Source organism: Lactuca saligna, chromosome 6 (assembly GCF_052625555.1).
Source record: "Lactuca saligna cultivar CGN05327 chromosome 6, ASM5262555v1, whole genome shotgun sequence".
NCBI classification, from domain to species: Eukaryota; Viridiplantae; Streptophyta; class Magnoliopsida; order Asterales; family Asteraceae; genus Lactuca; species Lactuca saligna.
In genome coordinates, this window is record NC_136422.1 from 27487416 (window position 1) to 27509609 (window position 22194).

Consider the following 22194-nt stretch of genomic DNA (forward strand, 5'->3'; position numbering starts at 1 on the left):
TTGGGTACCAAGAAAATACAAGCATACCAGATGCTCAAAAAGGCTGTTGTAATCCATTTAAATTGTATTATGAAAATTTATTTGTAGAAGACGACTAGTTTCTGATATTATATTGTATGCTCAAAAGGCTGGAGTCTTCCACAAATAAAAATATCTCTTACATTTCTCAAAATATAACAAAAAAATTCTTCAGAATACTAAATTGGAATTGGTTCATCATTCATGAAGTCAAAGTGAAGTTAACATGTGATATTTCTCATTGAGGCGTTTCATCAAACATGTTGAGTGCAAATGAATATCTATATTTTTCAGTAACACAAGTGACTATTTTTATACCTACAATCAACACAAGTATTTAACTCTTCTTAAAAACATATTGACTAAACAAGTTCAACTTAATGATTATGCGAAAACAATTCATAAAGGTCAAACAAAGGTCAGGAGTCAACTATAGAAACAGATGATACCTAAATTTTGTTCGACAAGGGATCATCTTCTTCGTTCAGGTCTTCAATCCATAGTGGAGGCCGAGATGAAGTCGGCGATTACGGTGTACTCCGGGGAACGAACTGATGGAGGATAAACGATTCAAAATAAAAGCATCTTCAGTGGACTTTTTTCTATGAAGAACGTGAGATCAAGGAGTTCAACAACTATGAAACTTCGATCGTTGGGGGATTTCAGATTCGTGTGAGTAGAAACAATTTCAGAATCGAAAGCATGGAATTGGAAGAAGGATTAGAGACAATTCGACGGGGTGAGTTGTCGGAGGATGGATCGTAGCTTTGAGCGAGAAAGGAAAACGGGGAGGGGAGGGGAAAGAGAGAGAGAGAGAGAGAGAGAGAGAGAGAGATGAAAATGCATTTTATCAGATATTAGATTTAAGAAATCATTTAATTATATTTATATTCCTATAATACCCCTGATTGAATTAATTAGATATACCCCCTTCTTTTTTTGTCTACTTATTTACAAAAACGCAACCTTGCATTTCGATCATTTTTTCTTTTATATATATATATATATATATATATATATATATATATATATATATATATATATATATATATATATATATATATATATATATATACACTAGCAGTGTACCCGCGCAAAGCGGCGGGACGTGTAAATTCTTTTGGTGATATGTTTCCTCTACAAAAATGTTATGTTACAAAAGAAAGTACATGTCGAAGACAAAATAATCAAACTATGGTGTTATTTGGGAGATGAGGTAATTTTTTGTTCCTGGACGGTGGGCTTTATAGCAGAGGAGGGAACAAAGAGGTATATGCGATTGGAGTGATATTTGAATCAATATGCTAAATTTAAGGATATCTAAAAGGGTTCAAAATTTGAATGAATCCGGGATTTGAGGAAACCTTATCAAATTGATGAGAAATATAAGGAGATTTGATGATAAAGTTTTTGAATTCAAAATGTGGTTAAAATTTAATATTATTTTATTAATGGTTATTTGTACTATTAGTTTCATCATTTGGACGTCTTAAAAAAATATTATTATTATAATCAATCTATTTTTAGAAATAGTTAGATTTCTTTTATAAGATAGTATATATATATATATATATATATATATATATATATATATATATATATATATATATATATATATATATTACACGCATAATTAATATTATTGAAAAGATAAGATATATAACAAACACATAAGATGATAACAAACACAGGATTTTGTAATTTTGTTACTAACTTATATTTACATAATTTAGCGACAAACGGTTTACTTAATTATATTTTATTTCCTATCAAAGTTGTTTTTAGTTCATTTTAACACATCTTTTATTATATATTTATTTTCTAATAATTTAGAAATAACATTAAAGGAATATTTCTACTTAATAAATAATTTGAATTTTATATTTATTATTTGACTCATTCTAAAGGTTCTATAAAGGAATATTTCTACTTAATAAATAAGAATAAATTTATCTACGATAAATGGATAATTTTTTCCCTATAAATTAAAGAAGGTTAAAAGCGAAGCATTTTGAGTTTGTGGGCAAAACATTTGTTATCTCAAATTTGGTGTAAGTTGGACCATTCATTACACTACTTTTGTGTAAACCTTTTAAGGTGTTCCTTACAGAAGCATTTGTTATATGTTTACCCTATTTTAGTATTTTTAATACGTGCATTAGAGATGACTTGATAAAAATATCCAAGCAAAAGTCCAAAAAATTCTTACCAAAATCAGTGATTTTCTAAATACCAAACAATCAATATTAGTTTTAAGATAAAAAAAATCTTATAATAATCATTACTTGTATCAAAAACATTTTCAATAAAAGGTGTTTAAATAGATCAAAGATATAGAATTTGATCATTGTCGTTAAATATTATTAATCATTTAGATTTTATTGAATGGTAATTTAAGCTTTGGATTTTATATATTTGATTCTAATCCTGGCACGTTAGTTTATAAATTAATTTATTGTAATTTAGCATTTGCTAATTTTTTTTAACTACATTATATAAAAAACTAGCAAGTAGTTAGAAAAAAAAAATAATTACAAAAAATCATAGAATATTTTGTAAAATTATAAAAATAGTTTATTGTAGCTTATAAAGTAACTTAATGATAAACTAGCTTGATACAACTTATTGATAAATAACTTATAATTTAATAGCTAATTTGCAAACGGAATTTAATCTCCAATATTAAAAACTAAATTACGGTCATATAATACTTTTGTCACTTTTTATCTTTATAACTATGTATGCAATAATTTTATCTTTTATTTTCATACAATATATATATATATATATATATATATATATATATATATATATATATATATATATATATATATATATATATATATATATATATATATATGATACATGCTTAAAATTTAAAAACTAAATGAGGTTTTTATACAACATTTTTAAGAGATAAATTAGTTAAATTAAGAAAGTATGTTGAAAATGTAAATGATTATAAAAAGTGTATGATATTAGGTTTGCACTAATTAGAATTAGTGTAATATGACATGATGCATTATCATATCTCAATCTTTAAATCAATTACTAATCATTATAATTTTATAACTTTAGTGATTAATTATCATGATTTATGTCAGTAGCGGACGCAGAACGTTTTAGCACGGGTGACACTAAAAAAAAATCGAAAAAATCTACATTAGTCGTTGCACTCGTATTTTAAATCGGTGCACCTAATAGAAAAAACATAAAAAAAAAAATTATTACACTACGTGCCGGAATCGAAACAGTGACCCGGAACCCCCGGGACACCACTAAGGTCCGCCACTGATTTATGCATAGTAAGTTGATAACATACTTTTTTTTTTCTTTAGATTTAGTAATCCATTAGCTTGATGAGTTCATTGTAACTTGATACTTGTTCTTACATATATTATCATCGCTATCCCTTCTACACTTTATAATACAATTTGGAAAGTACTTTTTTTTTTTTAATTTTAAAATCATTGTAAGTAGAAAACTCGTGTTTAAAACGTTTCTTGTGAGGGTTACTTTTTGTTCATTTTAATATATATGTCGACATAAAATAAAACTCGTATTAGTTGTTGAAAAAATCAAATACCTATCATTACTAAAATATACAAGTCTAATAAAAAAGATTTATTAATTATGGATGTAGAATTAGAATGGAATTAAAAAAAGAAATTTGTTATTTGTACAAACTACAAACCCTCGTTGGATTTCCCTCCTTCCTCAATTTCCTCTTCAACGCCCCTCACCTCACACTCTCTCAACACCTCTTCTGATCAACACGTTACACAATCCACCATTAAAACTCTGCAATTTCACCCCCTTTCTTTTTTTCTTCTTTCCCCTAAAGAAACCCCATTCTAGAGAGAGTTAAAAGAGTGAAAGAATCTTTCTTTGATGATGCTCCATTTGTTTGTTTTCATCTACAAACCCTTAAGCTCCTCCATCCAAATTCAGATCTAACATGATTTGTTTTCATCTGGGTATCCTTTGAAATTTGCCTACTCTTGATGAATTTACTTGGGTATTCATGGTGAGGATGGGATCGAATGATAATTTGGAAAATGTCGTCGGGAGTACAAACCCACTTTCGGTTGTTTCGAGAGGTGGTGCGACCCGGTCATGGGGTACAACGGCGTCGGGACAATCTGTTTCGACTAGTGGCAGCGTTGGGTCGCCGTCGACCCGGAGTGAGGCTGCAATGGCGGCGACGCCTGCTAGTGATAACACGTTTATGAGGCTGAATCACCTTGATATTCACGCTGATGATGCTGGATCTCAAGGAGCTGCTGGGTGAGATCTTTTACTCGATTCTATTTCTATAATCCCTCAATTATCACACGTTGACTTCCAAATTGACATGAAATTCTCCACTTTGGAAGCAAATCAGTACCCACTTTATACCAACTACTACCAAATACACAAATTGGTATGAAATTTGCAGCAATACTCACATTTTATTCCGAAAATTGATGCTTTTGAAGTAGAATTTTGTTATATCGTTTTGTTCTTGAAGCTTTGGTTTCGATTTCTGGGATTTTGTTGGTTTTTATTTTGGTTACTTAAAGAATCCAAAAGAAGTAAACTTATCCAAATGGAGGAAAATTTCTGAAGTTTTGCTTGTAAATTGTAATGAGACATATACACATTTATATTTTCTTGATGAATGGAATAAATTTCTTGTATACGATGAACAGAAATAAGAAGAAAAAACGAGGTCAACGTGCAACTGGAGGTGATAAAGTAGGAAGAGGACTTCGACAATTTAGCATGAAAGGTTCCGATTTTGCCCTTCAGTTTACTAATTTTGAAATACTCAAAATTTCACACCCCACAATGCAAGTTTATACTCTTTAATTTTATTTTATCTTAGTATGCGAAAAAGTAGAAAGCAAAGGAAGAACCACTTATAATGAGGTCAGTCGATTCAGACATTCAGTTTAATCTTCTTATTCAGGATACTTTTATATAATTTCCACAAAAAAAAAAAAAAAGTAGAAAAAACTGAATAGAAAGTTTGATTTTTATAGGTTGCAGATGAACTTGTAGCTGAATTTGCAGATCCTAGAAATAGTGATCAACCTCCTGATCAGGTTTTTTATATCTCATTTCTTTCAAAATTGCAATGTTTGATTTATTTGTTTACAATAGAATCCTGCTTTTGTTTCTTTTATTGCAACATTATACTTTGAAGTATTTTCTTATTAAGGAATTGTACTTTAAAAAATCTACTCAATTAATTTTTTTTGGCATTATGGTTTTGTTTATTTAAATGGTGATTACATTCACAGCAACAATATGATGAGAAGAATATTCGTAGAAGGGTATATGATGCTCTTAATGTTCTCATGGCTATGGATATTATTTCTAAAGATAAAAAGGAAATACAATGGCGGGGCCTACCTCGAACTACTTTGAATGATATTGAAGAACTAAAGGTATTTATATAATTATATCCATAGATATATTTATAATTTATAATATATATAATGTATGGTTTATAATTGTTGTTTAAATGTGATAGAGTGAGCGTATTGCTATCAAGAACAGAATTGACAAGAAAGCGGCTTATTTGCGAGAACTAGAAGATCAAGTGAGAAATATTTTATATAATTTAATATTCGGAAATAATTTTTGATACATTTTTTTTTTCTTTTATAAAGCATATAGGTCTTCAAAACCTCATACAGAGGAATGAGCAGTTATATGGGTCTGGAAATGCACCAACTGGTGGGGTGGCTTTGCCTTTTATACTTGTCCAGGTACGATTTTTCCAAAAGGGTATTTTCGTCTTTTTAGCTAAATATTGAAAGATTTGCTCTTTGTTCCGTGAAATCGCATCATGGAGGTGTTTAACGGTTGGTTGAATCTCTAAAACGACCTAATTGTAAAATGTCTGAAATACCCTTCTCTCGTGTCTTGTAATATAGACTCGGCCTCATGCGACCGTGGAGGTGGAAATTTCAGAAGATATGCAGCTCGTTCATTTCGACTTTAACAGGTTATTATTATTATTATTATTATTATTATTATTATTATTATTATTATTATTATTATTTTTATTTCATTTTTCTTTTTTGGATTTAAAAATAAAATAAAACAATGTAATAAGTAATAACATCTATTTTTTGTTTCTGTTGGCGTATTTGTAGCACACCATTTGAGCTACATGATGACAATTATGTCCTCAAGGCCATGAAGTTTGGTGATGGAACAAACAATGTTTGTACAGAAGGAGGTGTGGGGTCCAGCATGTTTGAGGGTGGGGTTCCTATGCAGCCGAGGTCCAGCGTAACACACGGTAGACCTCCACCATCCCCTCCACTTCCGGGGATACTAAAGGGACGTGTTAAGCATGAGAATTAGTCGATACAACCTCTAAATTCTAATATCTCTTCTTTGTATATTGTGTAAGCATGTTGTGCTTGCTTTGCTAATTGCGGATTTGGGCTTTATTTGGTCATAATGTTTTTTTTTTTTTTTTTGTATTTGATTTTATGGTAATATATTATAGATTCCTGAGTAAATTACATAAATTGCCCCCCTAATTTGGTCTCCAATTCGAAATTGGTCCCTTAAACTTAATTTTGTTGTGTATTTCGTCTCTAATCTTGACGGCGTGTGTATATTGTCGTTAAGTGCCCATAATTTGACCATTTTACCCTTGATATTACGTTTAGAGTCAACCACATTAATCGTCTTTGTGTATTTCTTACTTCGTCTTCTCTGACATGGGTACCATAAAGTTTGTCGGCTATCCTTGTTAAGTAGATGAACTATCTATGTACGTTTTATACCTTTTTCTTTATTACAACATATGCTAAAGCACAATTCAAATTGATATAGTCGTACATTTAGGGTTACAAACATATGGAACAAGTTCAAAAATTATCAAATTAGTTTCGAACTTTTTCTTTGTATTTGAAACTCTAGTTTCAAAGAATAACAAGTTTGGGAAGAAGTAAAATTGACCTATTTCCTTATTTTTTGACGAGTTTCGTCATAGAGTTGTGGAAATGTCTTATGTTGAAAGAGTTTGAAAATGAGTTTTAGGGAAAGTGTAGGAAATTATGATTTGAAGCCTTACCTATTGAGGACCACAAAACTCAGGAAGTCACTAAAGATTCGAACATAGTGGTCTATGATTCTTTTTTTTTTTTTTTTTTTTTTTAAAGGTAATCTATTTTATACACTTTCAAGAAAAAATTCATCGTTTTTGTGAATATCTTGTAAAAATAATATATTTTAGTGTAAGGAATCCTTTTGTATAATGGAAAAACAAAAACTATTTATATTTTTCTTTTTTTTATATAATAGGCTTGGTGAGTTAGAAAATAATAGTTTTATTCATAATTAACTTATACAACATTTTATTTATATAAGTAGTATTAAAAAACAACAATGAAGTTTCATTTGTAAATTTATTTGATTTTCCGTTATTGATAATGCTACACATTTAGGGCGTGTTCGGCACATAACTTTAGGGAGTTAAAACTTTTAGTTTTTAATAAAAACCTTACAAAAAAAGTTATTCCGACAACAAGAACTTTTAGTTTTTGGGTTAAACAATAAATTCAAAATCTAAAAGCTATTTCAACTAATTGACTTAAATACCATATAAACAAATTAATCATATCCATAGGTAATTATCTATATGATCAAATATACATATATTTTAACAATTATAATGTTTTTTTTTTAAAACAAAACATATATTATACACTTAAATATAAATATGGTTTAATAGTTTTTTTTGAACCGCCAAATTAACCTATACTCCTAAAACCACATATGTCTCTTAATAGACTAGAACTTATGACCTCTCATTTGAGAGTGTCACTCCTTACTGCTAGATCATTTGTTTGAATCAACCATATTAATAGATTTTATAATTTATTAATCTTTATCTAACAAAATAATATATATTTATTATATGACTTTATAAATTAAAATTAATACCATAAAATAATATTGTTTCTTTTAGAGCACCAAAACACTTATATATATAAAAAAATGTTCACTTGGGTTCTTACACAATTGAAAAATCCTATTATTTACTTTATTTCTAAAAAATTCATTATTTACTAATATACAAAAAAAAAAAAGGTTTTACCAATTCAAAAACTTAATAGGTTCACTTAACATTAAAATTTAGATGATTTTTACTTTTGATAATTATTGTTTAGGAAATAATTTATCATTATTATATTCCAATTTTAGTTTATATTCGTATAACATATCATTTTATATAAGTTTATATATTTTAAAAACTTTCAGCTATTCGTATCGAATATTTTTATACAAATAAAAGTTTCAACTTCCAATTTCTAACTATCAGATTCAACCTATTTTGACCAAACACGTCCCTTGTCTTTTTAGGTAAGTTTTAAATATTTGATTATTAGTAACAGAAGTATACTAGACAAGTTCAAAGAGTATTTTTGTTTTTCTAATTAAACTTATAAAGGCAATATATATTTATAAAAGTACCTGTAATTACATGACTTTGAACTAATAATATATAAGGTTCTAAATAACGTAAGGTGTGAGTTGACAACAATATCAAACCTCAAGTTTTTTTGAGTCGTGGCAAGCCAAATCGTTTGTAAAGCGTGACTTAAAGCAGTAATTTTGTAAATAATTAATATATATATATATATATATATATATATATATATATATATGTGTGTGTGTGTGTGTGTGTGTGTGTGTGTGAGAGAGAGAGAGAGAGAGAGAGACTTAAGGCGACATTTTGACAAAATTTAACGACAAATACAAGCCTTGAAGCCATGACAGAACCATGTGGAGTTTTTTTAGAACATTAATAACACAAATGTATATATTTTGTACAAATTATACATAATAGAGATATATTTTCAGTTCATTTTTTATTAGGAAACATAATTTTTAAAAATCATAAATTTAAAATTGATATTATAAACAAAAAATCAAATAAAATCCCAAATTACCAAACATAAACATAGGGCTTCGTTATAATTAAACTTGTTTAATTATAAACAAATAATAAATATACTACCTTTTGAAATAGTTTAACTACCAGACTAAACCTAATTTGATAAATATTAATCTTAAATCTTAATTTCAATTAAAAGCTGATAAATGATTATTATATTAATTTTGAATTCTGACGGAAGAGTATCTTAAATCTTAATTTCCAGTGAAGCTCGGTACTGAAAGGGAGGATAGGGAATCTCTCGGCAGAAGAACCGGTGGTTGCGGTGGTGGTGGTAGTTGGTAGTGGAGTATACAACACATCAGTGTTTTTCACTGAACTCGAATTCTACAAAACATCAATGCTCAGCTTCAACTGATGATTTCTCTCATGGCGACGCACCTGCACCTCCCCCACTCTCACTTCTTCCTCCCTTCTTACAAACTCTTCTTAACCGCCGCTCCAAAACCTCGCCTTTGTCAATTCGGCGTCCGTCACCGCCGCTGCCTCCTCGTCACAGATTGTGCTTCGTCACCAAATGAAACAAGGTTTTGCAATTTGTTGCTTCATTTTCGATTGCATGTGCCTCTGTATGCGTTTGTTCGTGTTGATTGCTTACTAATTCGAGTTCGTTAAACGGATTTTGTGCTTTAGAGTTGCCAGAAGGAAACCGCCGAGGACCAATGCAGATCTCTGCAACGATTTACGGGAATTTATGTCCGATGCTGGGCTTCCTGATGGACATGTTCCATCTTTGAAGGAGCTTTCGCACCATGGCAGGTTTAGTTTCTGTAGCATTATATATCTCTTCTTCATTTCCAATTCCCTGTTTTGCACTTGAATACATGTCTGCTGATATGAATCCCTTACTTATCATGGAAAATGTTCCTGATACTAGAAATTGCTTGCAGTAATTTACAATTAAATGGCATTTGACATGAATAATTTGCAATTAGATGGCATTTGAGTCACTTCTGATCTTAGTAATCATGGAGATTCAATGGAAGTTTATCATATTGGCTTAAGAAATCTGTATATCATTTGATTTCAGTTCTATCCACACACTGTACAAAAGCATACTTTATATCAGCAAGGAAATTATATGCTTTATGGAAATGGCTTTTACTTGTAGAGAATTTTTCTGAATTATTCTTTTGTTCTTACATTACTATATAGGCAAGACCTTGCTAACCTTGTGAGAAGAAGAGGATATAAACTTATTAAAGAGCTTCTTGCAGCCTCACAAGAGGTCAAAGTCAATGCTTCTAATGTAGATGAGAGCTTGACTGATAATCAGGAACATACCAATACTGAAGAAGAAGAATCAACAGGTGTTTTTTTTTTTATCACTTTTTACAGCATGGAATTAAGTTAAACTCAAAACCCTTCTGATTAAATCGTTTGTATTAAAAAGATTTAGATGAGAATGGAACAAAATTGGCTGAAGCTGTGTTGTTGTCGAATGAAGAGACTTCCACTAAATCATCATTACAGGAAAAGGTGATAAAATTTATTCAGAGTGGAGAACTTGAAACATTTGAAGGCAAGTCATGTTAATATGTAGATATATAATATATTTTATCCTTTGATTCATTAATTATGTTGAAAATATTTATCTCCCTTGCATTAAATTCAGCTTTTGGTGCTTCTTAATGTTCAGATTCTGCCAATTTAGCAAACGGGAGTGTTTTGTCATCCCAGCTTGTACATTCAACATCTCAGTTGAGGTTTCCATTGTCATTTTTATTTTTTATTCTTTTGTGGGGTCCATAATCCATTTCAGCTGAGTAATTCGTATTCTTTGTAGAAATATTTCTTCCAATGATCAACTACAAAGTGCTGAGGATGTTGAGGTTATTTCATTATCTGATTTCAGATTTTCATATACGATTCTACTTACCTCTTTCTCTCTCTAAAATCTAAATCATGTTATCTTGTGTTTATGTAAGACAGATGAGAACAAAGGAGGATGAAGCTGAAATCAATCGCATCAAAGTCATACTGGTATTATATAATTATATAATTATATAATTATATTCATGTTCAATAATCTTGTTATTGTTTTTGATGTGGTTAGCATCACAAGGAGTTGGAGTTATCTCAGTTGAAGGAACAGATTGAGAAGAACAAGGTGAATATATGATTTTATATGTAATGTATGCTCTCATTAACATTGAAATATTTCAGAATGAATCATTATAAGGAAGATTTAAAAAAAATTTAGTAACAATTGGACATTGGTTGCTACTCAGGAAGCGTTGTGTGAATTACAAGCTAAAGCTGAAACAGAGATAAATAAAGCACAGAAGCTTGTGTTGGATAAAGATGCAGAGCTACTTGCAGCTGAAGAAAGCCTTTCTGGATTAAAACAGGTAACTCCTTATTTACTAAATTACTAGTAAAAATGCCAGATATCATAGGGATACATAGAAGCTTTTTGGTCTTTATTTACTGTTTATGCCATATTATGTTAACAAACATGGAATTAGGAAAATGCAGGTGGGTGGCCTATAGTCTATACTCCCCCAACAAATTTTACTGTTCAAAAGAAAAGTAAGAATCGTTGTGGGATCCCCATTTATTGGGTATACTCCCCTAATCAAATTTTAATGTTCAAAAGAAAAGAGATATCTATTCACAAGAGGAGGTTATAATAGATACAAATCAATATGAGTGAGCAAAACCAAACCCAGAAACTGAAAAACCGAAACTAGACCAAAACTGTTGTTTGGGTTCTGGTTTCAAAAACCGAAATAATCGGTTTCGGTTATTATACTATAGAAACCGAACCAAAACCAACCTATTATATATTATTTTTGATTATTAATATACTATCGAAAAAAGATAACAAAATAGAATGCTTTGTATACACCAGGTAGTAACCAAATTGGCAAAACCCTAAATCCCTTTTGTTTTGTTTACGTTTTTGCGATATGACGTCTTCACCCAGCTTCTCTGCCTCAACGAACCTAGCTGCCATAAGCGATTAACACTTTTGAATGATGAATCGATGAAGTGAACAGAATGAATCTCGTTTGCAACATTGCCATTCTCCATCTCTTTCTGATTCTGTCTCACAATCGGCATCATAGGCTCGCAATGCATTGCAGTATTCACAACCAATCACTCCGAGCACATTGCTCACTGTGAGCCAGTGATGCCGATTGTGAGACAAAACTGGAAATAGATGGAAAAAGATGATGTTGCAGACGAGACTCACTTCGTCGATTCATCATTCAAAAGAGCTAATCACTTATGGTAGATAGGTTCGTTGAGATGGAGAAACTTGGTGGGAGACTTTGTATTGCAAAGATGCAAACAAAACAAAAGGGATTTAAGGTTTGCCCATTTTGTTACTACCTAGTGTATACCGACCATTCTATTTTATTTACTCATTTTTTATAGTATGTATTAAATAATCAAAAATAATATATAATGGGTTAGTTTCTACAATATAATAACCGAAACTGATTATTTCAGTTTTTGAAACTGGAGTCCTGAGAATGAAAAAATCAGAGTGGAATAAACGGGTTCATTTGAAAAAAAAACTAGATGTGGACTTTGGTCAAGTTAAGGAATAAAGCATTAGGAATCTTCAAGTAGTTGGGAATCTTCTTAGCTTAGTTGTTCCAAGCTTTCACCCGTCCGCCTCACCGCCTACATGGCACCAAACTGATCTGGCATCCATGTGACATATTGTAATATATAAATCACAATGTTATTATAATAAAAATAACTAATTGTATGTCATAAAACAATAATATTAAATAAAATAAAATAAAAACCTACGAAATGCTACGTCGGGTGATATAGGTTTAAATTGGAAAATGGATACTTTAATGGAAGGTTTGAGTTTGTATGGTAGGTTCAAGTTGACTACTGGGGTGAAGGTGAGAGTGTAGAGGTGGCTGGTAGCTTCAATGGCTGGAATCATGGTGTCAAATTAGATCCACAGCCTTCTTCAAACATCACAGACCCTATCGAATTCAGGTTTCCAACTCTCTTTCATTGCCAGCTCAGAATTATCACAATAATTACTACAATTTAACAAATAAATGTTTTTTCACCAGAAACACTAGGCTTTGGAGGTCCATGTTGTGGCTGTACCCTGGGATCTATGAGGTATATCAATACATATTTGTGTTTTTGTTGACAAGAGTTTTTTTTTTTTTTAAATAAAAAAAAATTGGGAAATAAGTGCAGATAAAATTTATAGTTGATGGAAAATGGATGATTGATCCAATGAAAGAAGTGGTTGCGAGGGGATCCATACATAACAATGTTCTTCGAGTCAATAGATAGATGATATGCACCTCTTCAAACGATGACACCTGTATATAACATTGAGGTATCACAGGTTTTCTCCTTTTTACTAGTTTTTTGAAACAATTTGAGATGACTTATTTTTTTAGTTATTTTTACTTTCAGATGTTAATGAGTAGATAGGTGGTGAGAAATGGGAGTGGCTCACAAGTCAAAGATGAGGTTGTATTAGATAAGCTCTTGTACAAATTAATTCCCATTTTTGTATGTTGTATTATTCGGAATGTGAATAGTATGTGTATGTTGATGGGAAAATAATCTGATTATTCCATGTTGTTTATATGTAACATATTCTAGTATCTTAAATCTAATAATATATATTTTTTTATTTTTATTTTAAAGAGGGGATTTTGGATTTGTTTGTCTAAAAATAAATTATAAGGTCAGTAGTAAACATAAATCTAAACAAACATCATGTTCTACCTTAAAATTTTTAACTTCACGTAACTATTTTAAAAAAACACACAACATTCTCAAAATGTGTCCGATAAATATTAATTACAGATTATAGATACATTCGAGAAAATGTTTTTTACCTAAGGAAAAAGAAAAAAGAAAAAGAAAAAAAAAGGTAAAGATAATATCTGAGGGGAAAGAAAGAGCTCGTTGAGACCACGTTCCTAAGCTTACCAACAACTTATCAACCTTAAACGTGTCTCTTTCTTTGCCTTTACCCTCCCTCCCCTTCTTTCTATTTCATATTTTCATTCACTCAACAAAACACACACAAACACACACACACACAGAGACAGACTCAGTAGCTAATAATATATTGAAAATGGCGATGCTGAGTAGTGCTTCTGCTTCATTTCACAGACTCACCACCTCCTCATCTCCTTCTATTCCTACTCCATTCTTACCTTCTTCCTGTTCACTGTTACCCAAATCTACGACCACAAGGTACAAAAATAGGGTTTATTTTTCCACTTTTGCAATCAGGAAACCGATTCAACTCGACATTCTTCAAGAAGAAGAAACGGAAATGGCGGAGGAGGAGAGTGTTAGTGAAAGCGTCTTATACTCGATCTCCCCCCTCCCTCTTCTCGTAATCGGTGCTCTTCCTGGAGGTAATCGATTAACACTACTCCTAATCTACTACGCGATTCTGTTTTCTCATTTTACTTTTATGGATTTTAGTTGCATTTTCATCACAATCGATTCAAATTCAATCATAAATGTAGGAAAATAAGGGGTGTTTGGGATTGGTTAGAGCATCCACAATCATAGATCATACATTCATACCAGTTCTAGAATTTACTATCATTTTTATGATTTTTATATGAGTATATGTATTTGAAATTAAATTAATATATTTATATATATATTATATGCACAATTTTTTACAACAACAAAAAATAGTATAATTAGATTTAAAATAAATAAATAATATACATAATTTTTACTACAAAAATAATTTTTTTTATAAGTTTTAGAGTGTTTCATATCTATTTTGTATTGTAATAAACAAAACAACAAGTTTATTTTTAATTAGTAAAATAAATGAATAAAATATATTTTGAATTATGAAAAAGCTCCATGTAGAGAGCTTGTAAATTCACAAGGGAAGTGAAAAAGAAATGAAATGAACAAACTCTTACAATAGTTTGTTTGATTTCAACTCATTCAAATTACATTTCTTGTAGGAAATAGCAACATATTTTACTATTTTTACCAATATATTTTTCACCCATAATAGCAATGTATTTACATTTTTTCACCATAATAGGAACGCAATTACAATTTTCACCAATAATATATATATAATATTGTTATTATGAATAAAAAAAATTAAGTATGTTGCTATTATGGGTAAAAAAGTTGCCAATTTTTTTTTTAATTTTTTTGAACATTAGCTGGAACTATTAGATCGCTGTTTGGACCTTTTGTTGACCTCGTGAAATCATGGGATCTCCCCGGTTGGCTTGTTCATTGGGGCCACCCTGGCAATATGGTATAATTTTTTTCCCATTTCAAAAATAATTTTTAATTTTTTTTAATATATAAATTTTAAAAAATGTTATTATTATTATTGTTATTTTGCACTTGCAGGCAGTTGTGCTGTTTGCCATGGGTGGGTATGGAACTTACTTAGGTTTTCGCATTCGCTTCTCTGATAATGTGGTAAGAATCTTATTTTAAAAATACAGATTTTGTGTCGAATTTTATAAATTAAAAAAGAAGATAAAATTCAAAAACATTATTGATTAATTTTTTTTTTAACGAATTTAGGATGAGAAAGCAATGGCTAAAGACTTGCATCCAAAACTCCTTGCGGGAATGTTCTTCTTCTTTGCCCTTGGAGCCACCGGTGGAGTAACCTCTCTACTTACTTCCGATAGGCCTATCCTTGAAAGGTAACACTTGTAATGACAATTTTACCCTTATATTACGAAATCAAAAATAAAAATTATAATGTTCATTGATTTTTGATTTCTTGTAGTCCTCATGCTGTAACGGGATTGATTGGTTTAACCCTTTTAGCACTACAAACAACATTGCCAACATTATTCGAGGTATGAGTTATCTTATAATCTTTTCAAATTGAATTATGTAATTTAATAATAAGATTGTTAAAATTTATGGATTTTTTTTAATGTTGTGAATTTAGGGAAATCCGGGGGTAAGAAATGTTCATGGGATTTTGGGTAGCGGGATTATGACATTGTTTCTTGTACATGCGGCTCTTGGTCTTCAACTTGGTTTAAGCTATTAAAATTGAATATGAAAATTATTTTAATCTCTCGTTGATGAATAATCTTGTAACAATATCGGTTATGTCCCTTATAATATAGATAAGGTTTTTATAGTTTATTATTTTTGATATATTATGAAAAACTTGTTTATATATTTTCTCCAGTGCCAAGTATTTTTTAAAATCTTTTTGTAACCACACAATTGTCCCCATCAAATTCTGAAAAACTTTATAAGATTTGGCAAAACTAACGGATAGATAGTAATTGTAAGTTGGAGCTTATATTTATGTAGAAATGTTAAGTAACTATAAACTTTTGAAATATGAAATGATAAAAACTAGAATCTTTCAAAAACTATTTGAAGTAGTTTGTTTTTTTTTTTTTAAAGAAAAGTTTTAAGCGTTTATTTTTTTATTTGAGATTTTCTTTTAGAAATAAAAATAAAGGCTTCTAAAAGTTTTCATAAGTTTGTTGGCGAACATTTTTGTTACTGATCTGAACATTTGAAGTAGTATGTTGTTTTAATAAATAGAAGAAGATAAAAATATCTGAACATTTTTCTTTTTTTATATTTAAAATTAAATTAAGGGCTAATTACGAGAAAAAAAAAATAACACATTTTTATCGTTTTTTCCGGTTTAACCACCAAATTTTCATTTGTACTAAAAAAACCATTTATTTTTGGATGAAAGTTATATTGTGACCATGACTTGTATTTTTGCTAAAAAAAACCATCAGTTTTTATTTGTGCTAAAAACAATTGCCCATAAATTAGTCGTTAAGCAAAACTTTTGAAAGTAGCCCAAAATTGATTAAATATAACTAAGTTTTAGAATTTATAATATGACTAAGGATGTTAAATGAAAATGATATTCAGATGATACTTTAATATAGAGGTGTACAAAGTGAATCGGACCAATTAAAACCAAACCGGTGGTTTAGAATCGGTTTTTAAAAACACCGAAAACCATTTTTTTTTTCCCTAAAAAACCCATAAAACCGAATCGGTAATTTAACAAAAAAAAAAAAAAAAGGAACAAAATTTCACTTTAAAAAAATGAAACCGATTATAACCGAAATTGGTTTTTAGAGAAGTGGTTTTTTAACAACCGATATTGGATTTTTGATTTTAAACCTAAAGGAGTTTGTGCATCTCTAGACTCTAGTGTAACATGTTATAATACAATAAAATATTAATGGGCCAGAAAAATAAGAAAAATAAAATGCCAAAAATATTTTCCCCTACAATAACTGCAAAATAACCTCTCAAGTCTCAAAGTCATTTTATATTTCACCTAACTAAATATATTGTAGTAGAACTGCTATGTAATTTGATTGATTGTGGTGTAATATGTCAAGTAAAGAGAGTTGCATATGTATAAATCACGTAAAATCATGTTATTCATCCAAGTGTCCTGCCAAAACATGGTATTTTCGTATGATTTGATAAAATATCGTTGAAATTAAGTCCAACTCTCTGAATATCTTTCATGGTTCCTGCAATATTTTTTCACACCCCAGTAATAGTTTTCTTTGAGAGATCATCACATGGTTTATTAGAAAGACCGTGAATATTTGTTATAACTTGACTCCAAAGTGATGTTGGTTCTTTTTGAAACGCCACCACCATTTGACGATGAGTCCAACGTTAAGTGCATGTATTGATCCTACACCTAATCCACCATATTCCTTAGGTGTTGTTACTGTTTCTCATGATACCCAGTGAATCTTGTTTTTCCTTTCTGTTCCTCCCCCAAAGGAATTTCCGATGGATTTTTTTCGAGTGCATCAGTCACTGTTATTGGGGCTTTGAATATCGAAAGGTAGTATGTTGGAAGAATGCCTAGGACAGATTTGATTAGTGTTAATCTGCCCCTAAATGACACAGTTTTCTATTTCCATGACGAGAGCTTAGAATGGTTTCTAATTTTTTACCAAGTTCATATTAGCCCCAACCGGGACTCCGAGGTAAGTGAACGGTAGGGAGCCAACTTCGCATCCAAAGATGTTGGCCTAATTTGATGTTTCAGCATTCGAAGCCCTAATACCAAAGACTTTAGATTTGAAGAAATTGACTTTGAGCCCTGAAGATGCGTGAAAACATCGCAGGATACGAGCCAGGTTTTTAAGATTGGATCGGACGCATTCCATCTACTACAACATTACAATCTCGTGGCATGGATATCGACTCGACATTATGTGGAACTTGTATTGGTGAAATTGAGTGTGCTGATCATATTCTGATGAGATGCTCATACACAAAACTTATAATGAACAAGATTTTCGAATGGTGTTGATTAAACAAAGAAGAATTCAATAATGTTGGTGAACTATTTCATTTTGCAGCCTTATGGGGTCGATGCCCTAAAAAATGCATTAAACTGCTTTCTATTTGCTACAGTCTGCTATGGAATCTTTGGAGGATCAGAAATGACAGACTATTTCGAGGAGCATCTACTACAATTTGTAGAGGCATTGAAAACATCAAAGTGTTGGCATATTTGTGGCTCAAATGCAGGAGAAATGGTCGAGTCAGTAATTGGATAGATTGAAATTCCTCCCCTCTTTCCCTCATGTAATAAACTAAAAACTATGTTGTTCTTTTTTGCCCTTGCATAGTCACTTGCTAAGCATTGGGTTTATAATATATTTTGCTGCTAAGAGACTCAATGATTTACAATTAATAACCATCTTATCCTCATTTAATTTAAAATATTTAAAAAGTTCGAGTGTTTGCAAATTTAATCTACAAAAAGATATTAAGGTTTTCGATATACATTTCCTCAAGTTTCTTGAATTTTTACATTTTTAGTCTAAGTATGATTTTTTCCCCGGTTTCATTCCATACTCTCCTTCGACTTGTTAATTTATCCATCTAAGATTTAACCCCATTTGCACGGTTTCTCCATTTTCCTTTAGAAAAAAACTCCCAAGTTTGTAGGGTTGTTATAGTTTAACTCTAAATCTATTTTTTTTTCAAGCTTTACCCATAAATTTTATTCAACTTGTTAATTTTATCCTTTTATCCTTTTCTTCAATTTCTCTCTTTCCTCTTTACACAAATCTATTAGTATTTACCATCATTTCTTTTTAACGACAATCAACCTTTTTAAACCATAACAACTTGGACCATAGACCTAAACAACCCAAATATAGCGCAACACAAATTAGATCATCGCATCACATTTGGTTCTTGGTCTTAGTATATATGACTAATAGGGAATTAGGGTAAAACATATTTCACAAGGACATTTGACAATGACACATCAAATAATAGATATTTTGAATTTATCGGTTTTATAAGTTGAAGGCAAAAATTTATAGTCATAATTTTTCTTATAACTATATTTACTTGTGATTTTTATAAAATATATTAAACAATAATTCATAAATACGACAGCATAAAGAAGATTCTCCCAACAATACTGCCTCATTCCCTGTTGACAATTCCCATGACCCCAAATTCCATACCCCCTTTTATGAAAAGGAGATTCGCCAACACATATACCGACGATATTCAAATTAATCATGGAAAACAAGCACATGCTCCTATAATTGTATATGGGTTTCAACCCACTTTCTTCGTTACAAAACTATTGATCCTTGTGTACATCAAGTGTTCAAATATAGAGTATGTTCATAAAATGTTTGATAAAATGCCCTTAAGTAAACTTGATTTGTTAAAACATGATGGTGCTTTGCGTATGCTAAGTGGAGTGGGGCATATGAGTATGGGTGATGTAATGTTTGATTTGATGCATATGGTCATTCACACCAGCTTGTAAAAGCTTTTTGTAAGGTGATAATAAAACTTGTGATACTTATATGAAATTACCATTGCAATATTATATCCAAAGTTCCATACAATTAAATTGTCAGCGATGTAATAAAGAGTATAACATTAAGTTAAATAATAATGTAAGGGAGTTAAATAAGAAAGTACCTCAAAACCTATGAGGTGCTATCACCAATTGCCTTCGTCATTCTTGAAGCTCCTTTTGCTAGTCCGCTATCATTTAGTCCTTATCTATGGTTGATATAATTTATGGTGGTGGTGATGGGTCGGACTTATATGAACCTTTGTTGGCATCTTGATGTGCATGCTTTTGTGGAGGTTTATAATTTGGTGACTTGCGAGGTGATGGTGTGAGAGATAGTAGCATGTAAACATCTGAAGTAGGTAAGGAATTACGTTTAATCAATGCAGAGCAAAATGATCACTAGGCCACGCAACTCTCATCAACTTTCTTCTATAACTTTTCTATAAGTTTATTATCATCCTAATATAATTATACACCAATTGTTAACTTCATTGTATATACAGGTTAAAATGAAAATTTTATATAAATAATCATAGCTAGTCAACATTAAGAAACATATCACATTGTTTCTTCTTTAAAGTCCTGAACTTGGAGCATTTAATAACCCGATGGATCATATTTGGCTATCAAGTAGCAAACAAACCGCTGACTGGAAAACTCTGAATCAACATCTGAAAGAACCATGTATCAAAATATTAGCAATCATAAATTTTTAAATGGATAATCATGTGTTTTAGAATAAAAGTGTATAAAAATCTTTTTAGACTGTACATCAATTTTGAGGTTGTATTTTTTTTGACATGATGAATAAGCCTATAAAGCTTATCAAATACCGTCACTAGCTCATAGTACACTTGAGCCCAAATTATCCTCCCACACGAATATCTACAATACCAAAAAATTACACAATTAATTCCATGAATAATAATACTAATAAATTTTATAATTTAACGACATGATACCTGTTGAAATTATCAAAGGTGGATACCAAACCAAAATACTCCTCAATCACATGTTGATGAGGTAATTGACCATTGAACACATTCTCCAACAAATATAATAGACAAACTCGGACAACATCCTTTTTCGATAACTTATAAGAGATCTAAAAAAACATTTCGTATATTGGGATTCAATGGGTTGTCACAAATTCGTTGTAAATCACGTTAAGTAAAAGCAAATGATCCCCTATACTCCAACATGAATATCTAACCATCGACTAAAACAAAACTTTTGAAACATAGCCTTACATGGCGGTTGGGCACTAATTTTAGTAAGAATACACGCAAAAATTTAGGTTTGCATGATATTGTAAGAGAAACGTCAAAAATGTTAACATGCTGAAAAAATACAAAGTAACATTTACTTTTAAGATCATCTCGAATTAATATGATCCTCCGGAACGCACTGTGGTAGTTCATCATATTTTAGACTAGTTCCAGAATTCGTCCATGTTCCAAAATACGAATATTCGATGTGGTATAAGGTAATGCACTAAGAAAACAAATACCTTCGTCGTTACTAACATTAGAAAACTATTTAATTTATCCACACACACATAGACACACACACACACACATATATATATATATATAAGACATTTTTACTTACACCACATGCATTTGAAGTGTCTATCACTTTTCAATTTATTTATAATAATTATTATAAACTAGGGAAGAAACCCGATTTGCGAGGTTGGACGCCAAATAATTGGAAATAACATAAATATTTTATTGAGTTACAAATGTTAACCATTTTATTTCCCAAATGCCCATAATCAGAACTTTTAGAAAAATACTTTTACTCTCTTCACCTTGAGATCTATTGACAATTCCCACCAATGGTTGTTGAAGACGATAAGTTTTACCTTGAAGGACCTATACAAGAATAACATTATATCAAAATTGGATGAAGAAAAGGTGTTAAGAAACCAATAATGGGGTAATTCTGGTTTGTTAACAAAGAAAGGAAGAAATCGATATCATATGAACTTAATATTCTATTTCAGTACATGCAATCAGGCTATAATCAAGTATCAAAAAGTTCAGGCTGCAATTAGTTTCATAAAATCCTCCCAATAAAAACAGTGTTTAGAGGCATTATGATCCTAAAACGGTAAAAATTGAATTTTATTAATATAACCGTGTGCAAGGGAAATATGGTCCTAAAATTGTAAAAATTGAATTTTATTAATATAATAACAGTGTGCAGGGGTAATATGGACCTAAAGTTGTAAAAAAATAATTTTATTAATATAAAAAGTGTGTAGGGACAATATGGTCCTAAAAATGCAAAATAATAATAATAATAATACTAAAATAGTATGCAGGGGCTATATCGTCCTAAAACTATAAAAATTGTTTTTTATTAATATAAAAACAATGTTCAGGGG

The 22194-nt window shown here is 30.4% G+C and overlaps 3 protein-coding genes across 5 annotated transcripts; all 3 read left to right on the forward strand.

The window, feature by feature from the left end:
• Positions 1-3688: 3688 nt before the first annotated feature.
• On the forward strand, positions 3689-6560 carry DPB (Transcription factor DP). The gene is made up of 9 exons (XM_078959655.1): positions 3689-4305; positions 4710-4789; positions 4886-4929; positions 5043-5105; positions 5304-5450; positions 5537-5605; positions 5676-5774; positions 5943-6013; positions 6165-6560. Exons 1-9 carry the CDS (start codon positions 4043-4045, stop codon positions 6376-6378), a joined length of 1050 nt encoding a protein of 349 aa, XP_078815781.1. The 5' UTR covers positions 3689-4042; the 3' UTR covers positions 6379-6560.
• A 2617-nt stretch (positions 6561-9177) lies between these two features.
• LOC145002037 (5'-AMP-activated protein kinase-like protein) lies at positions 9178-13622 on the forward strand. Of its 3 annotated transcripts, none has more exons than XM_078961346.1 (13): positions 9178-9513; positions 9620-9745; positions 10142-10296; positions 10380-10508; positions 10626-10692; positions 10773-10818; positions 10919-10969; positions 11043-11096; positions 11218-11337; positions 12831-12955; positions 13036-13087; positions 13169-13313; positions 13394-13622. In XM_078961346.1, the coding sequence occupies exons 1-12, from the start codon at positions 9344-9346 to the stop codon at positions 13265-13267; spliced, it is 1194 nt and encodes a 397-aa protein (XP_078817472.1). In that variant the 5' UTR covers positions 9178-9343; the 3' UTR covers positions 13268-13313; positions 13394-13622. The 3 variants fall into 3 exon arrangements, with proteins under 3 accessions (XP_078817472.1, XP_078817474.1, XP_078817473.1); XM_078961348.1 differs by having other exon boundaries at positions 10626-10686; XM_078961347.1 differs by having other exon boundaries at positions 10386-10508.
• Positions 13623-13952: 330 nt separating this feature from the next.
• LOC145000428 (translation initiation factor) lies at positions 13953-16099 on the forward strand. The gene is made up of 6 exons (XM_078959656.1): positions 13953-14355; positions 15142-15239; positions 15338-15409; positions 15518-15642; positions 15729-15801; positions 15897-16099. The coding sequence occupies exons 1-6, from the start codon at positions 14067-14069 to the stop codon at positions 15999-16001; spliced, it is 762 nt and encodes a 253-aa protein (XP_078815782.1). The 5' UTR covers positions 13953-14066; the 3' UTR covers positions 16002-16099.
• The last annotated feature ends 6095 nt before the right edge of the window (positions 16100-22194 follow it).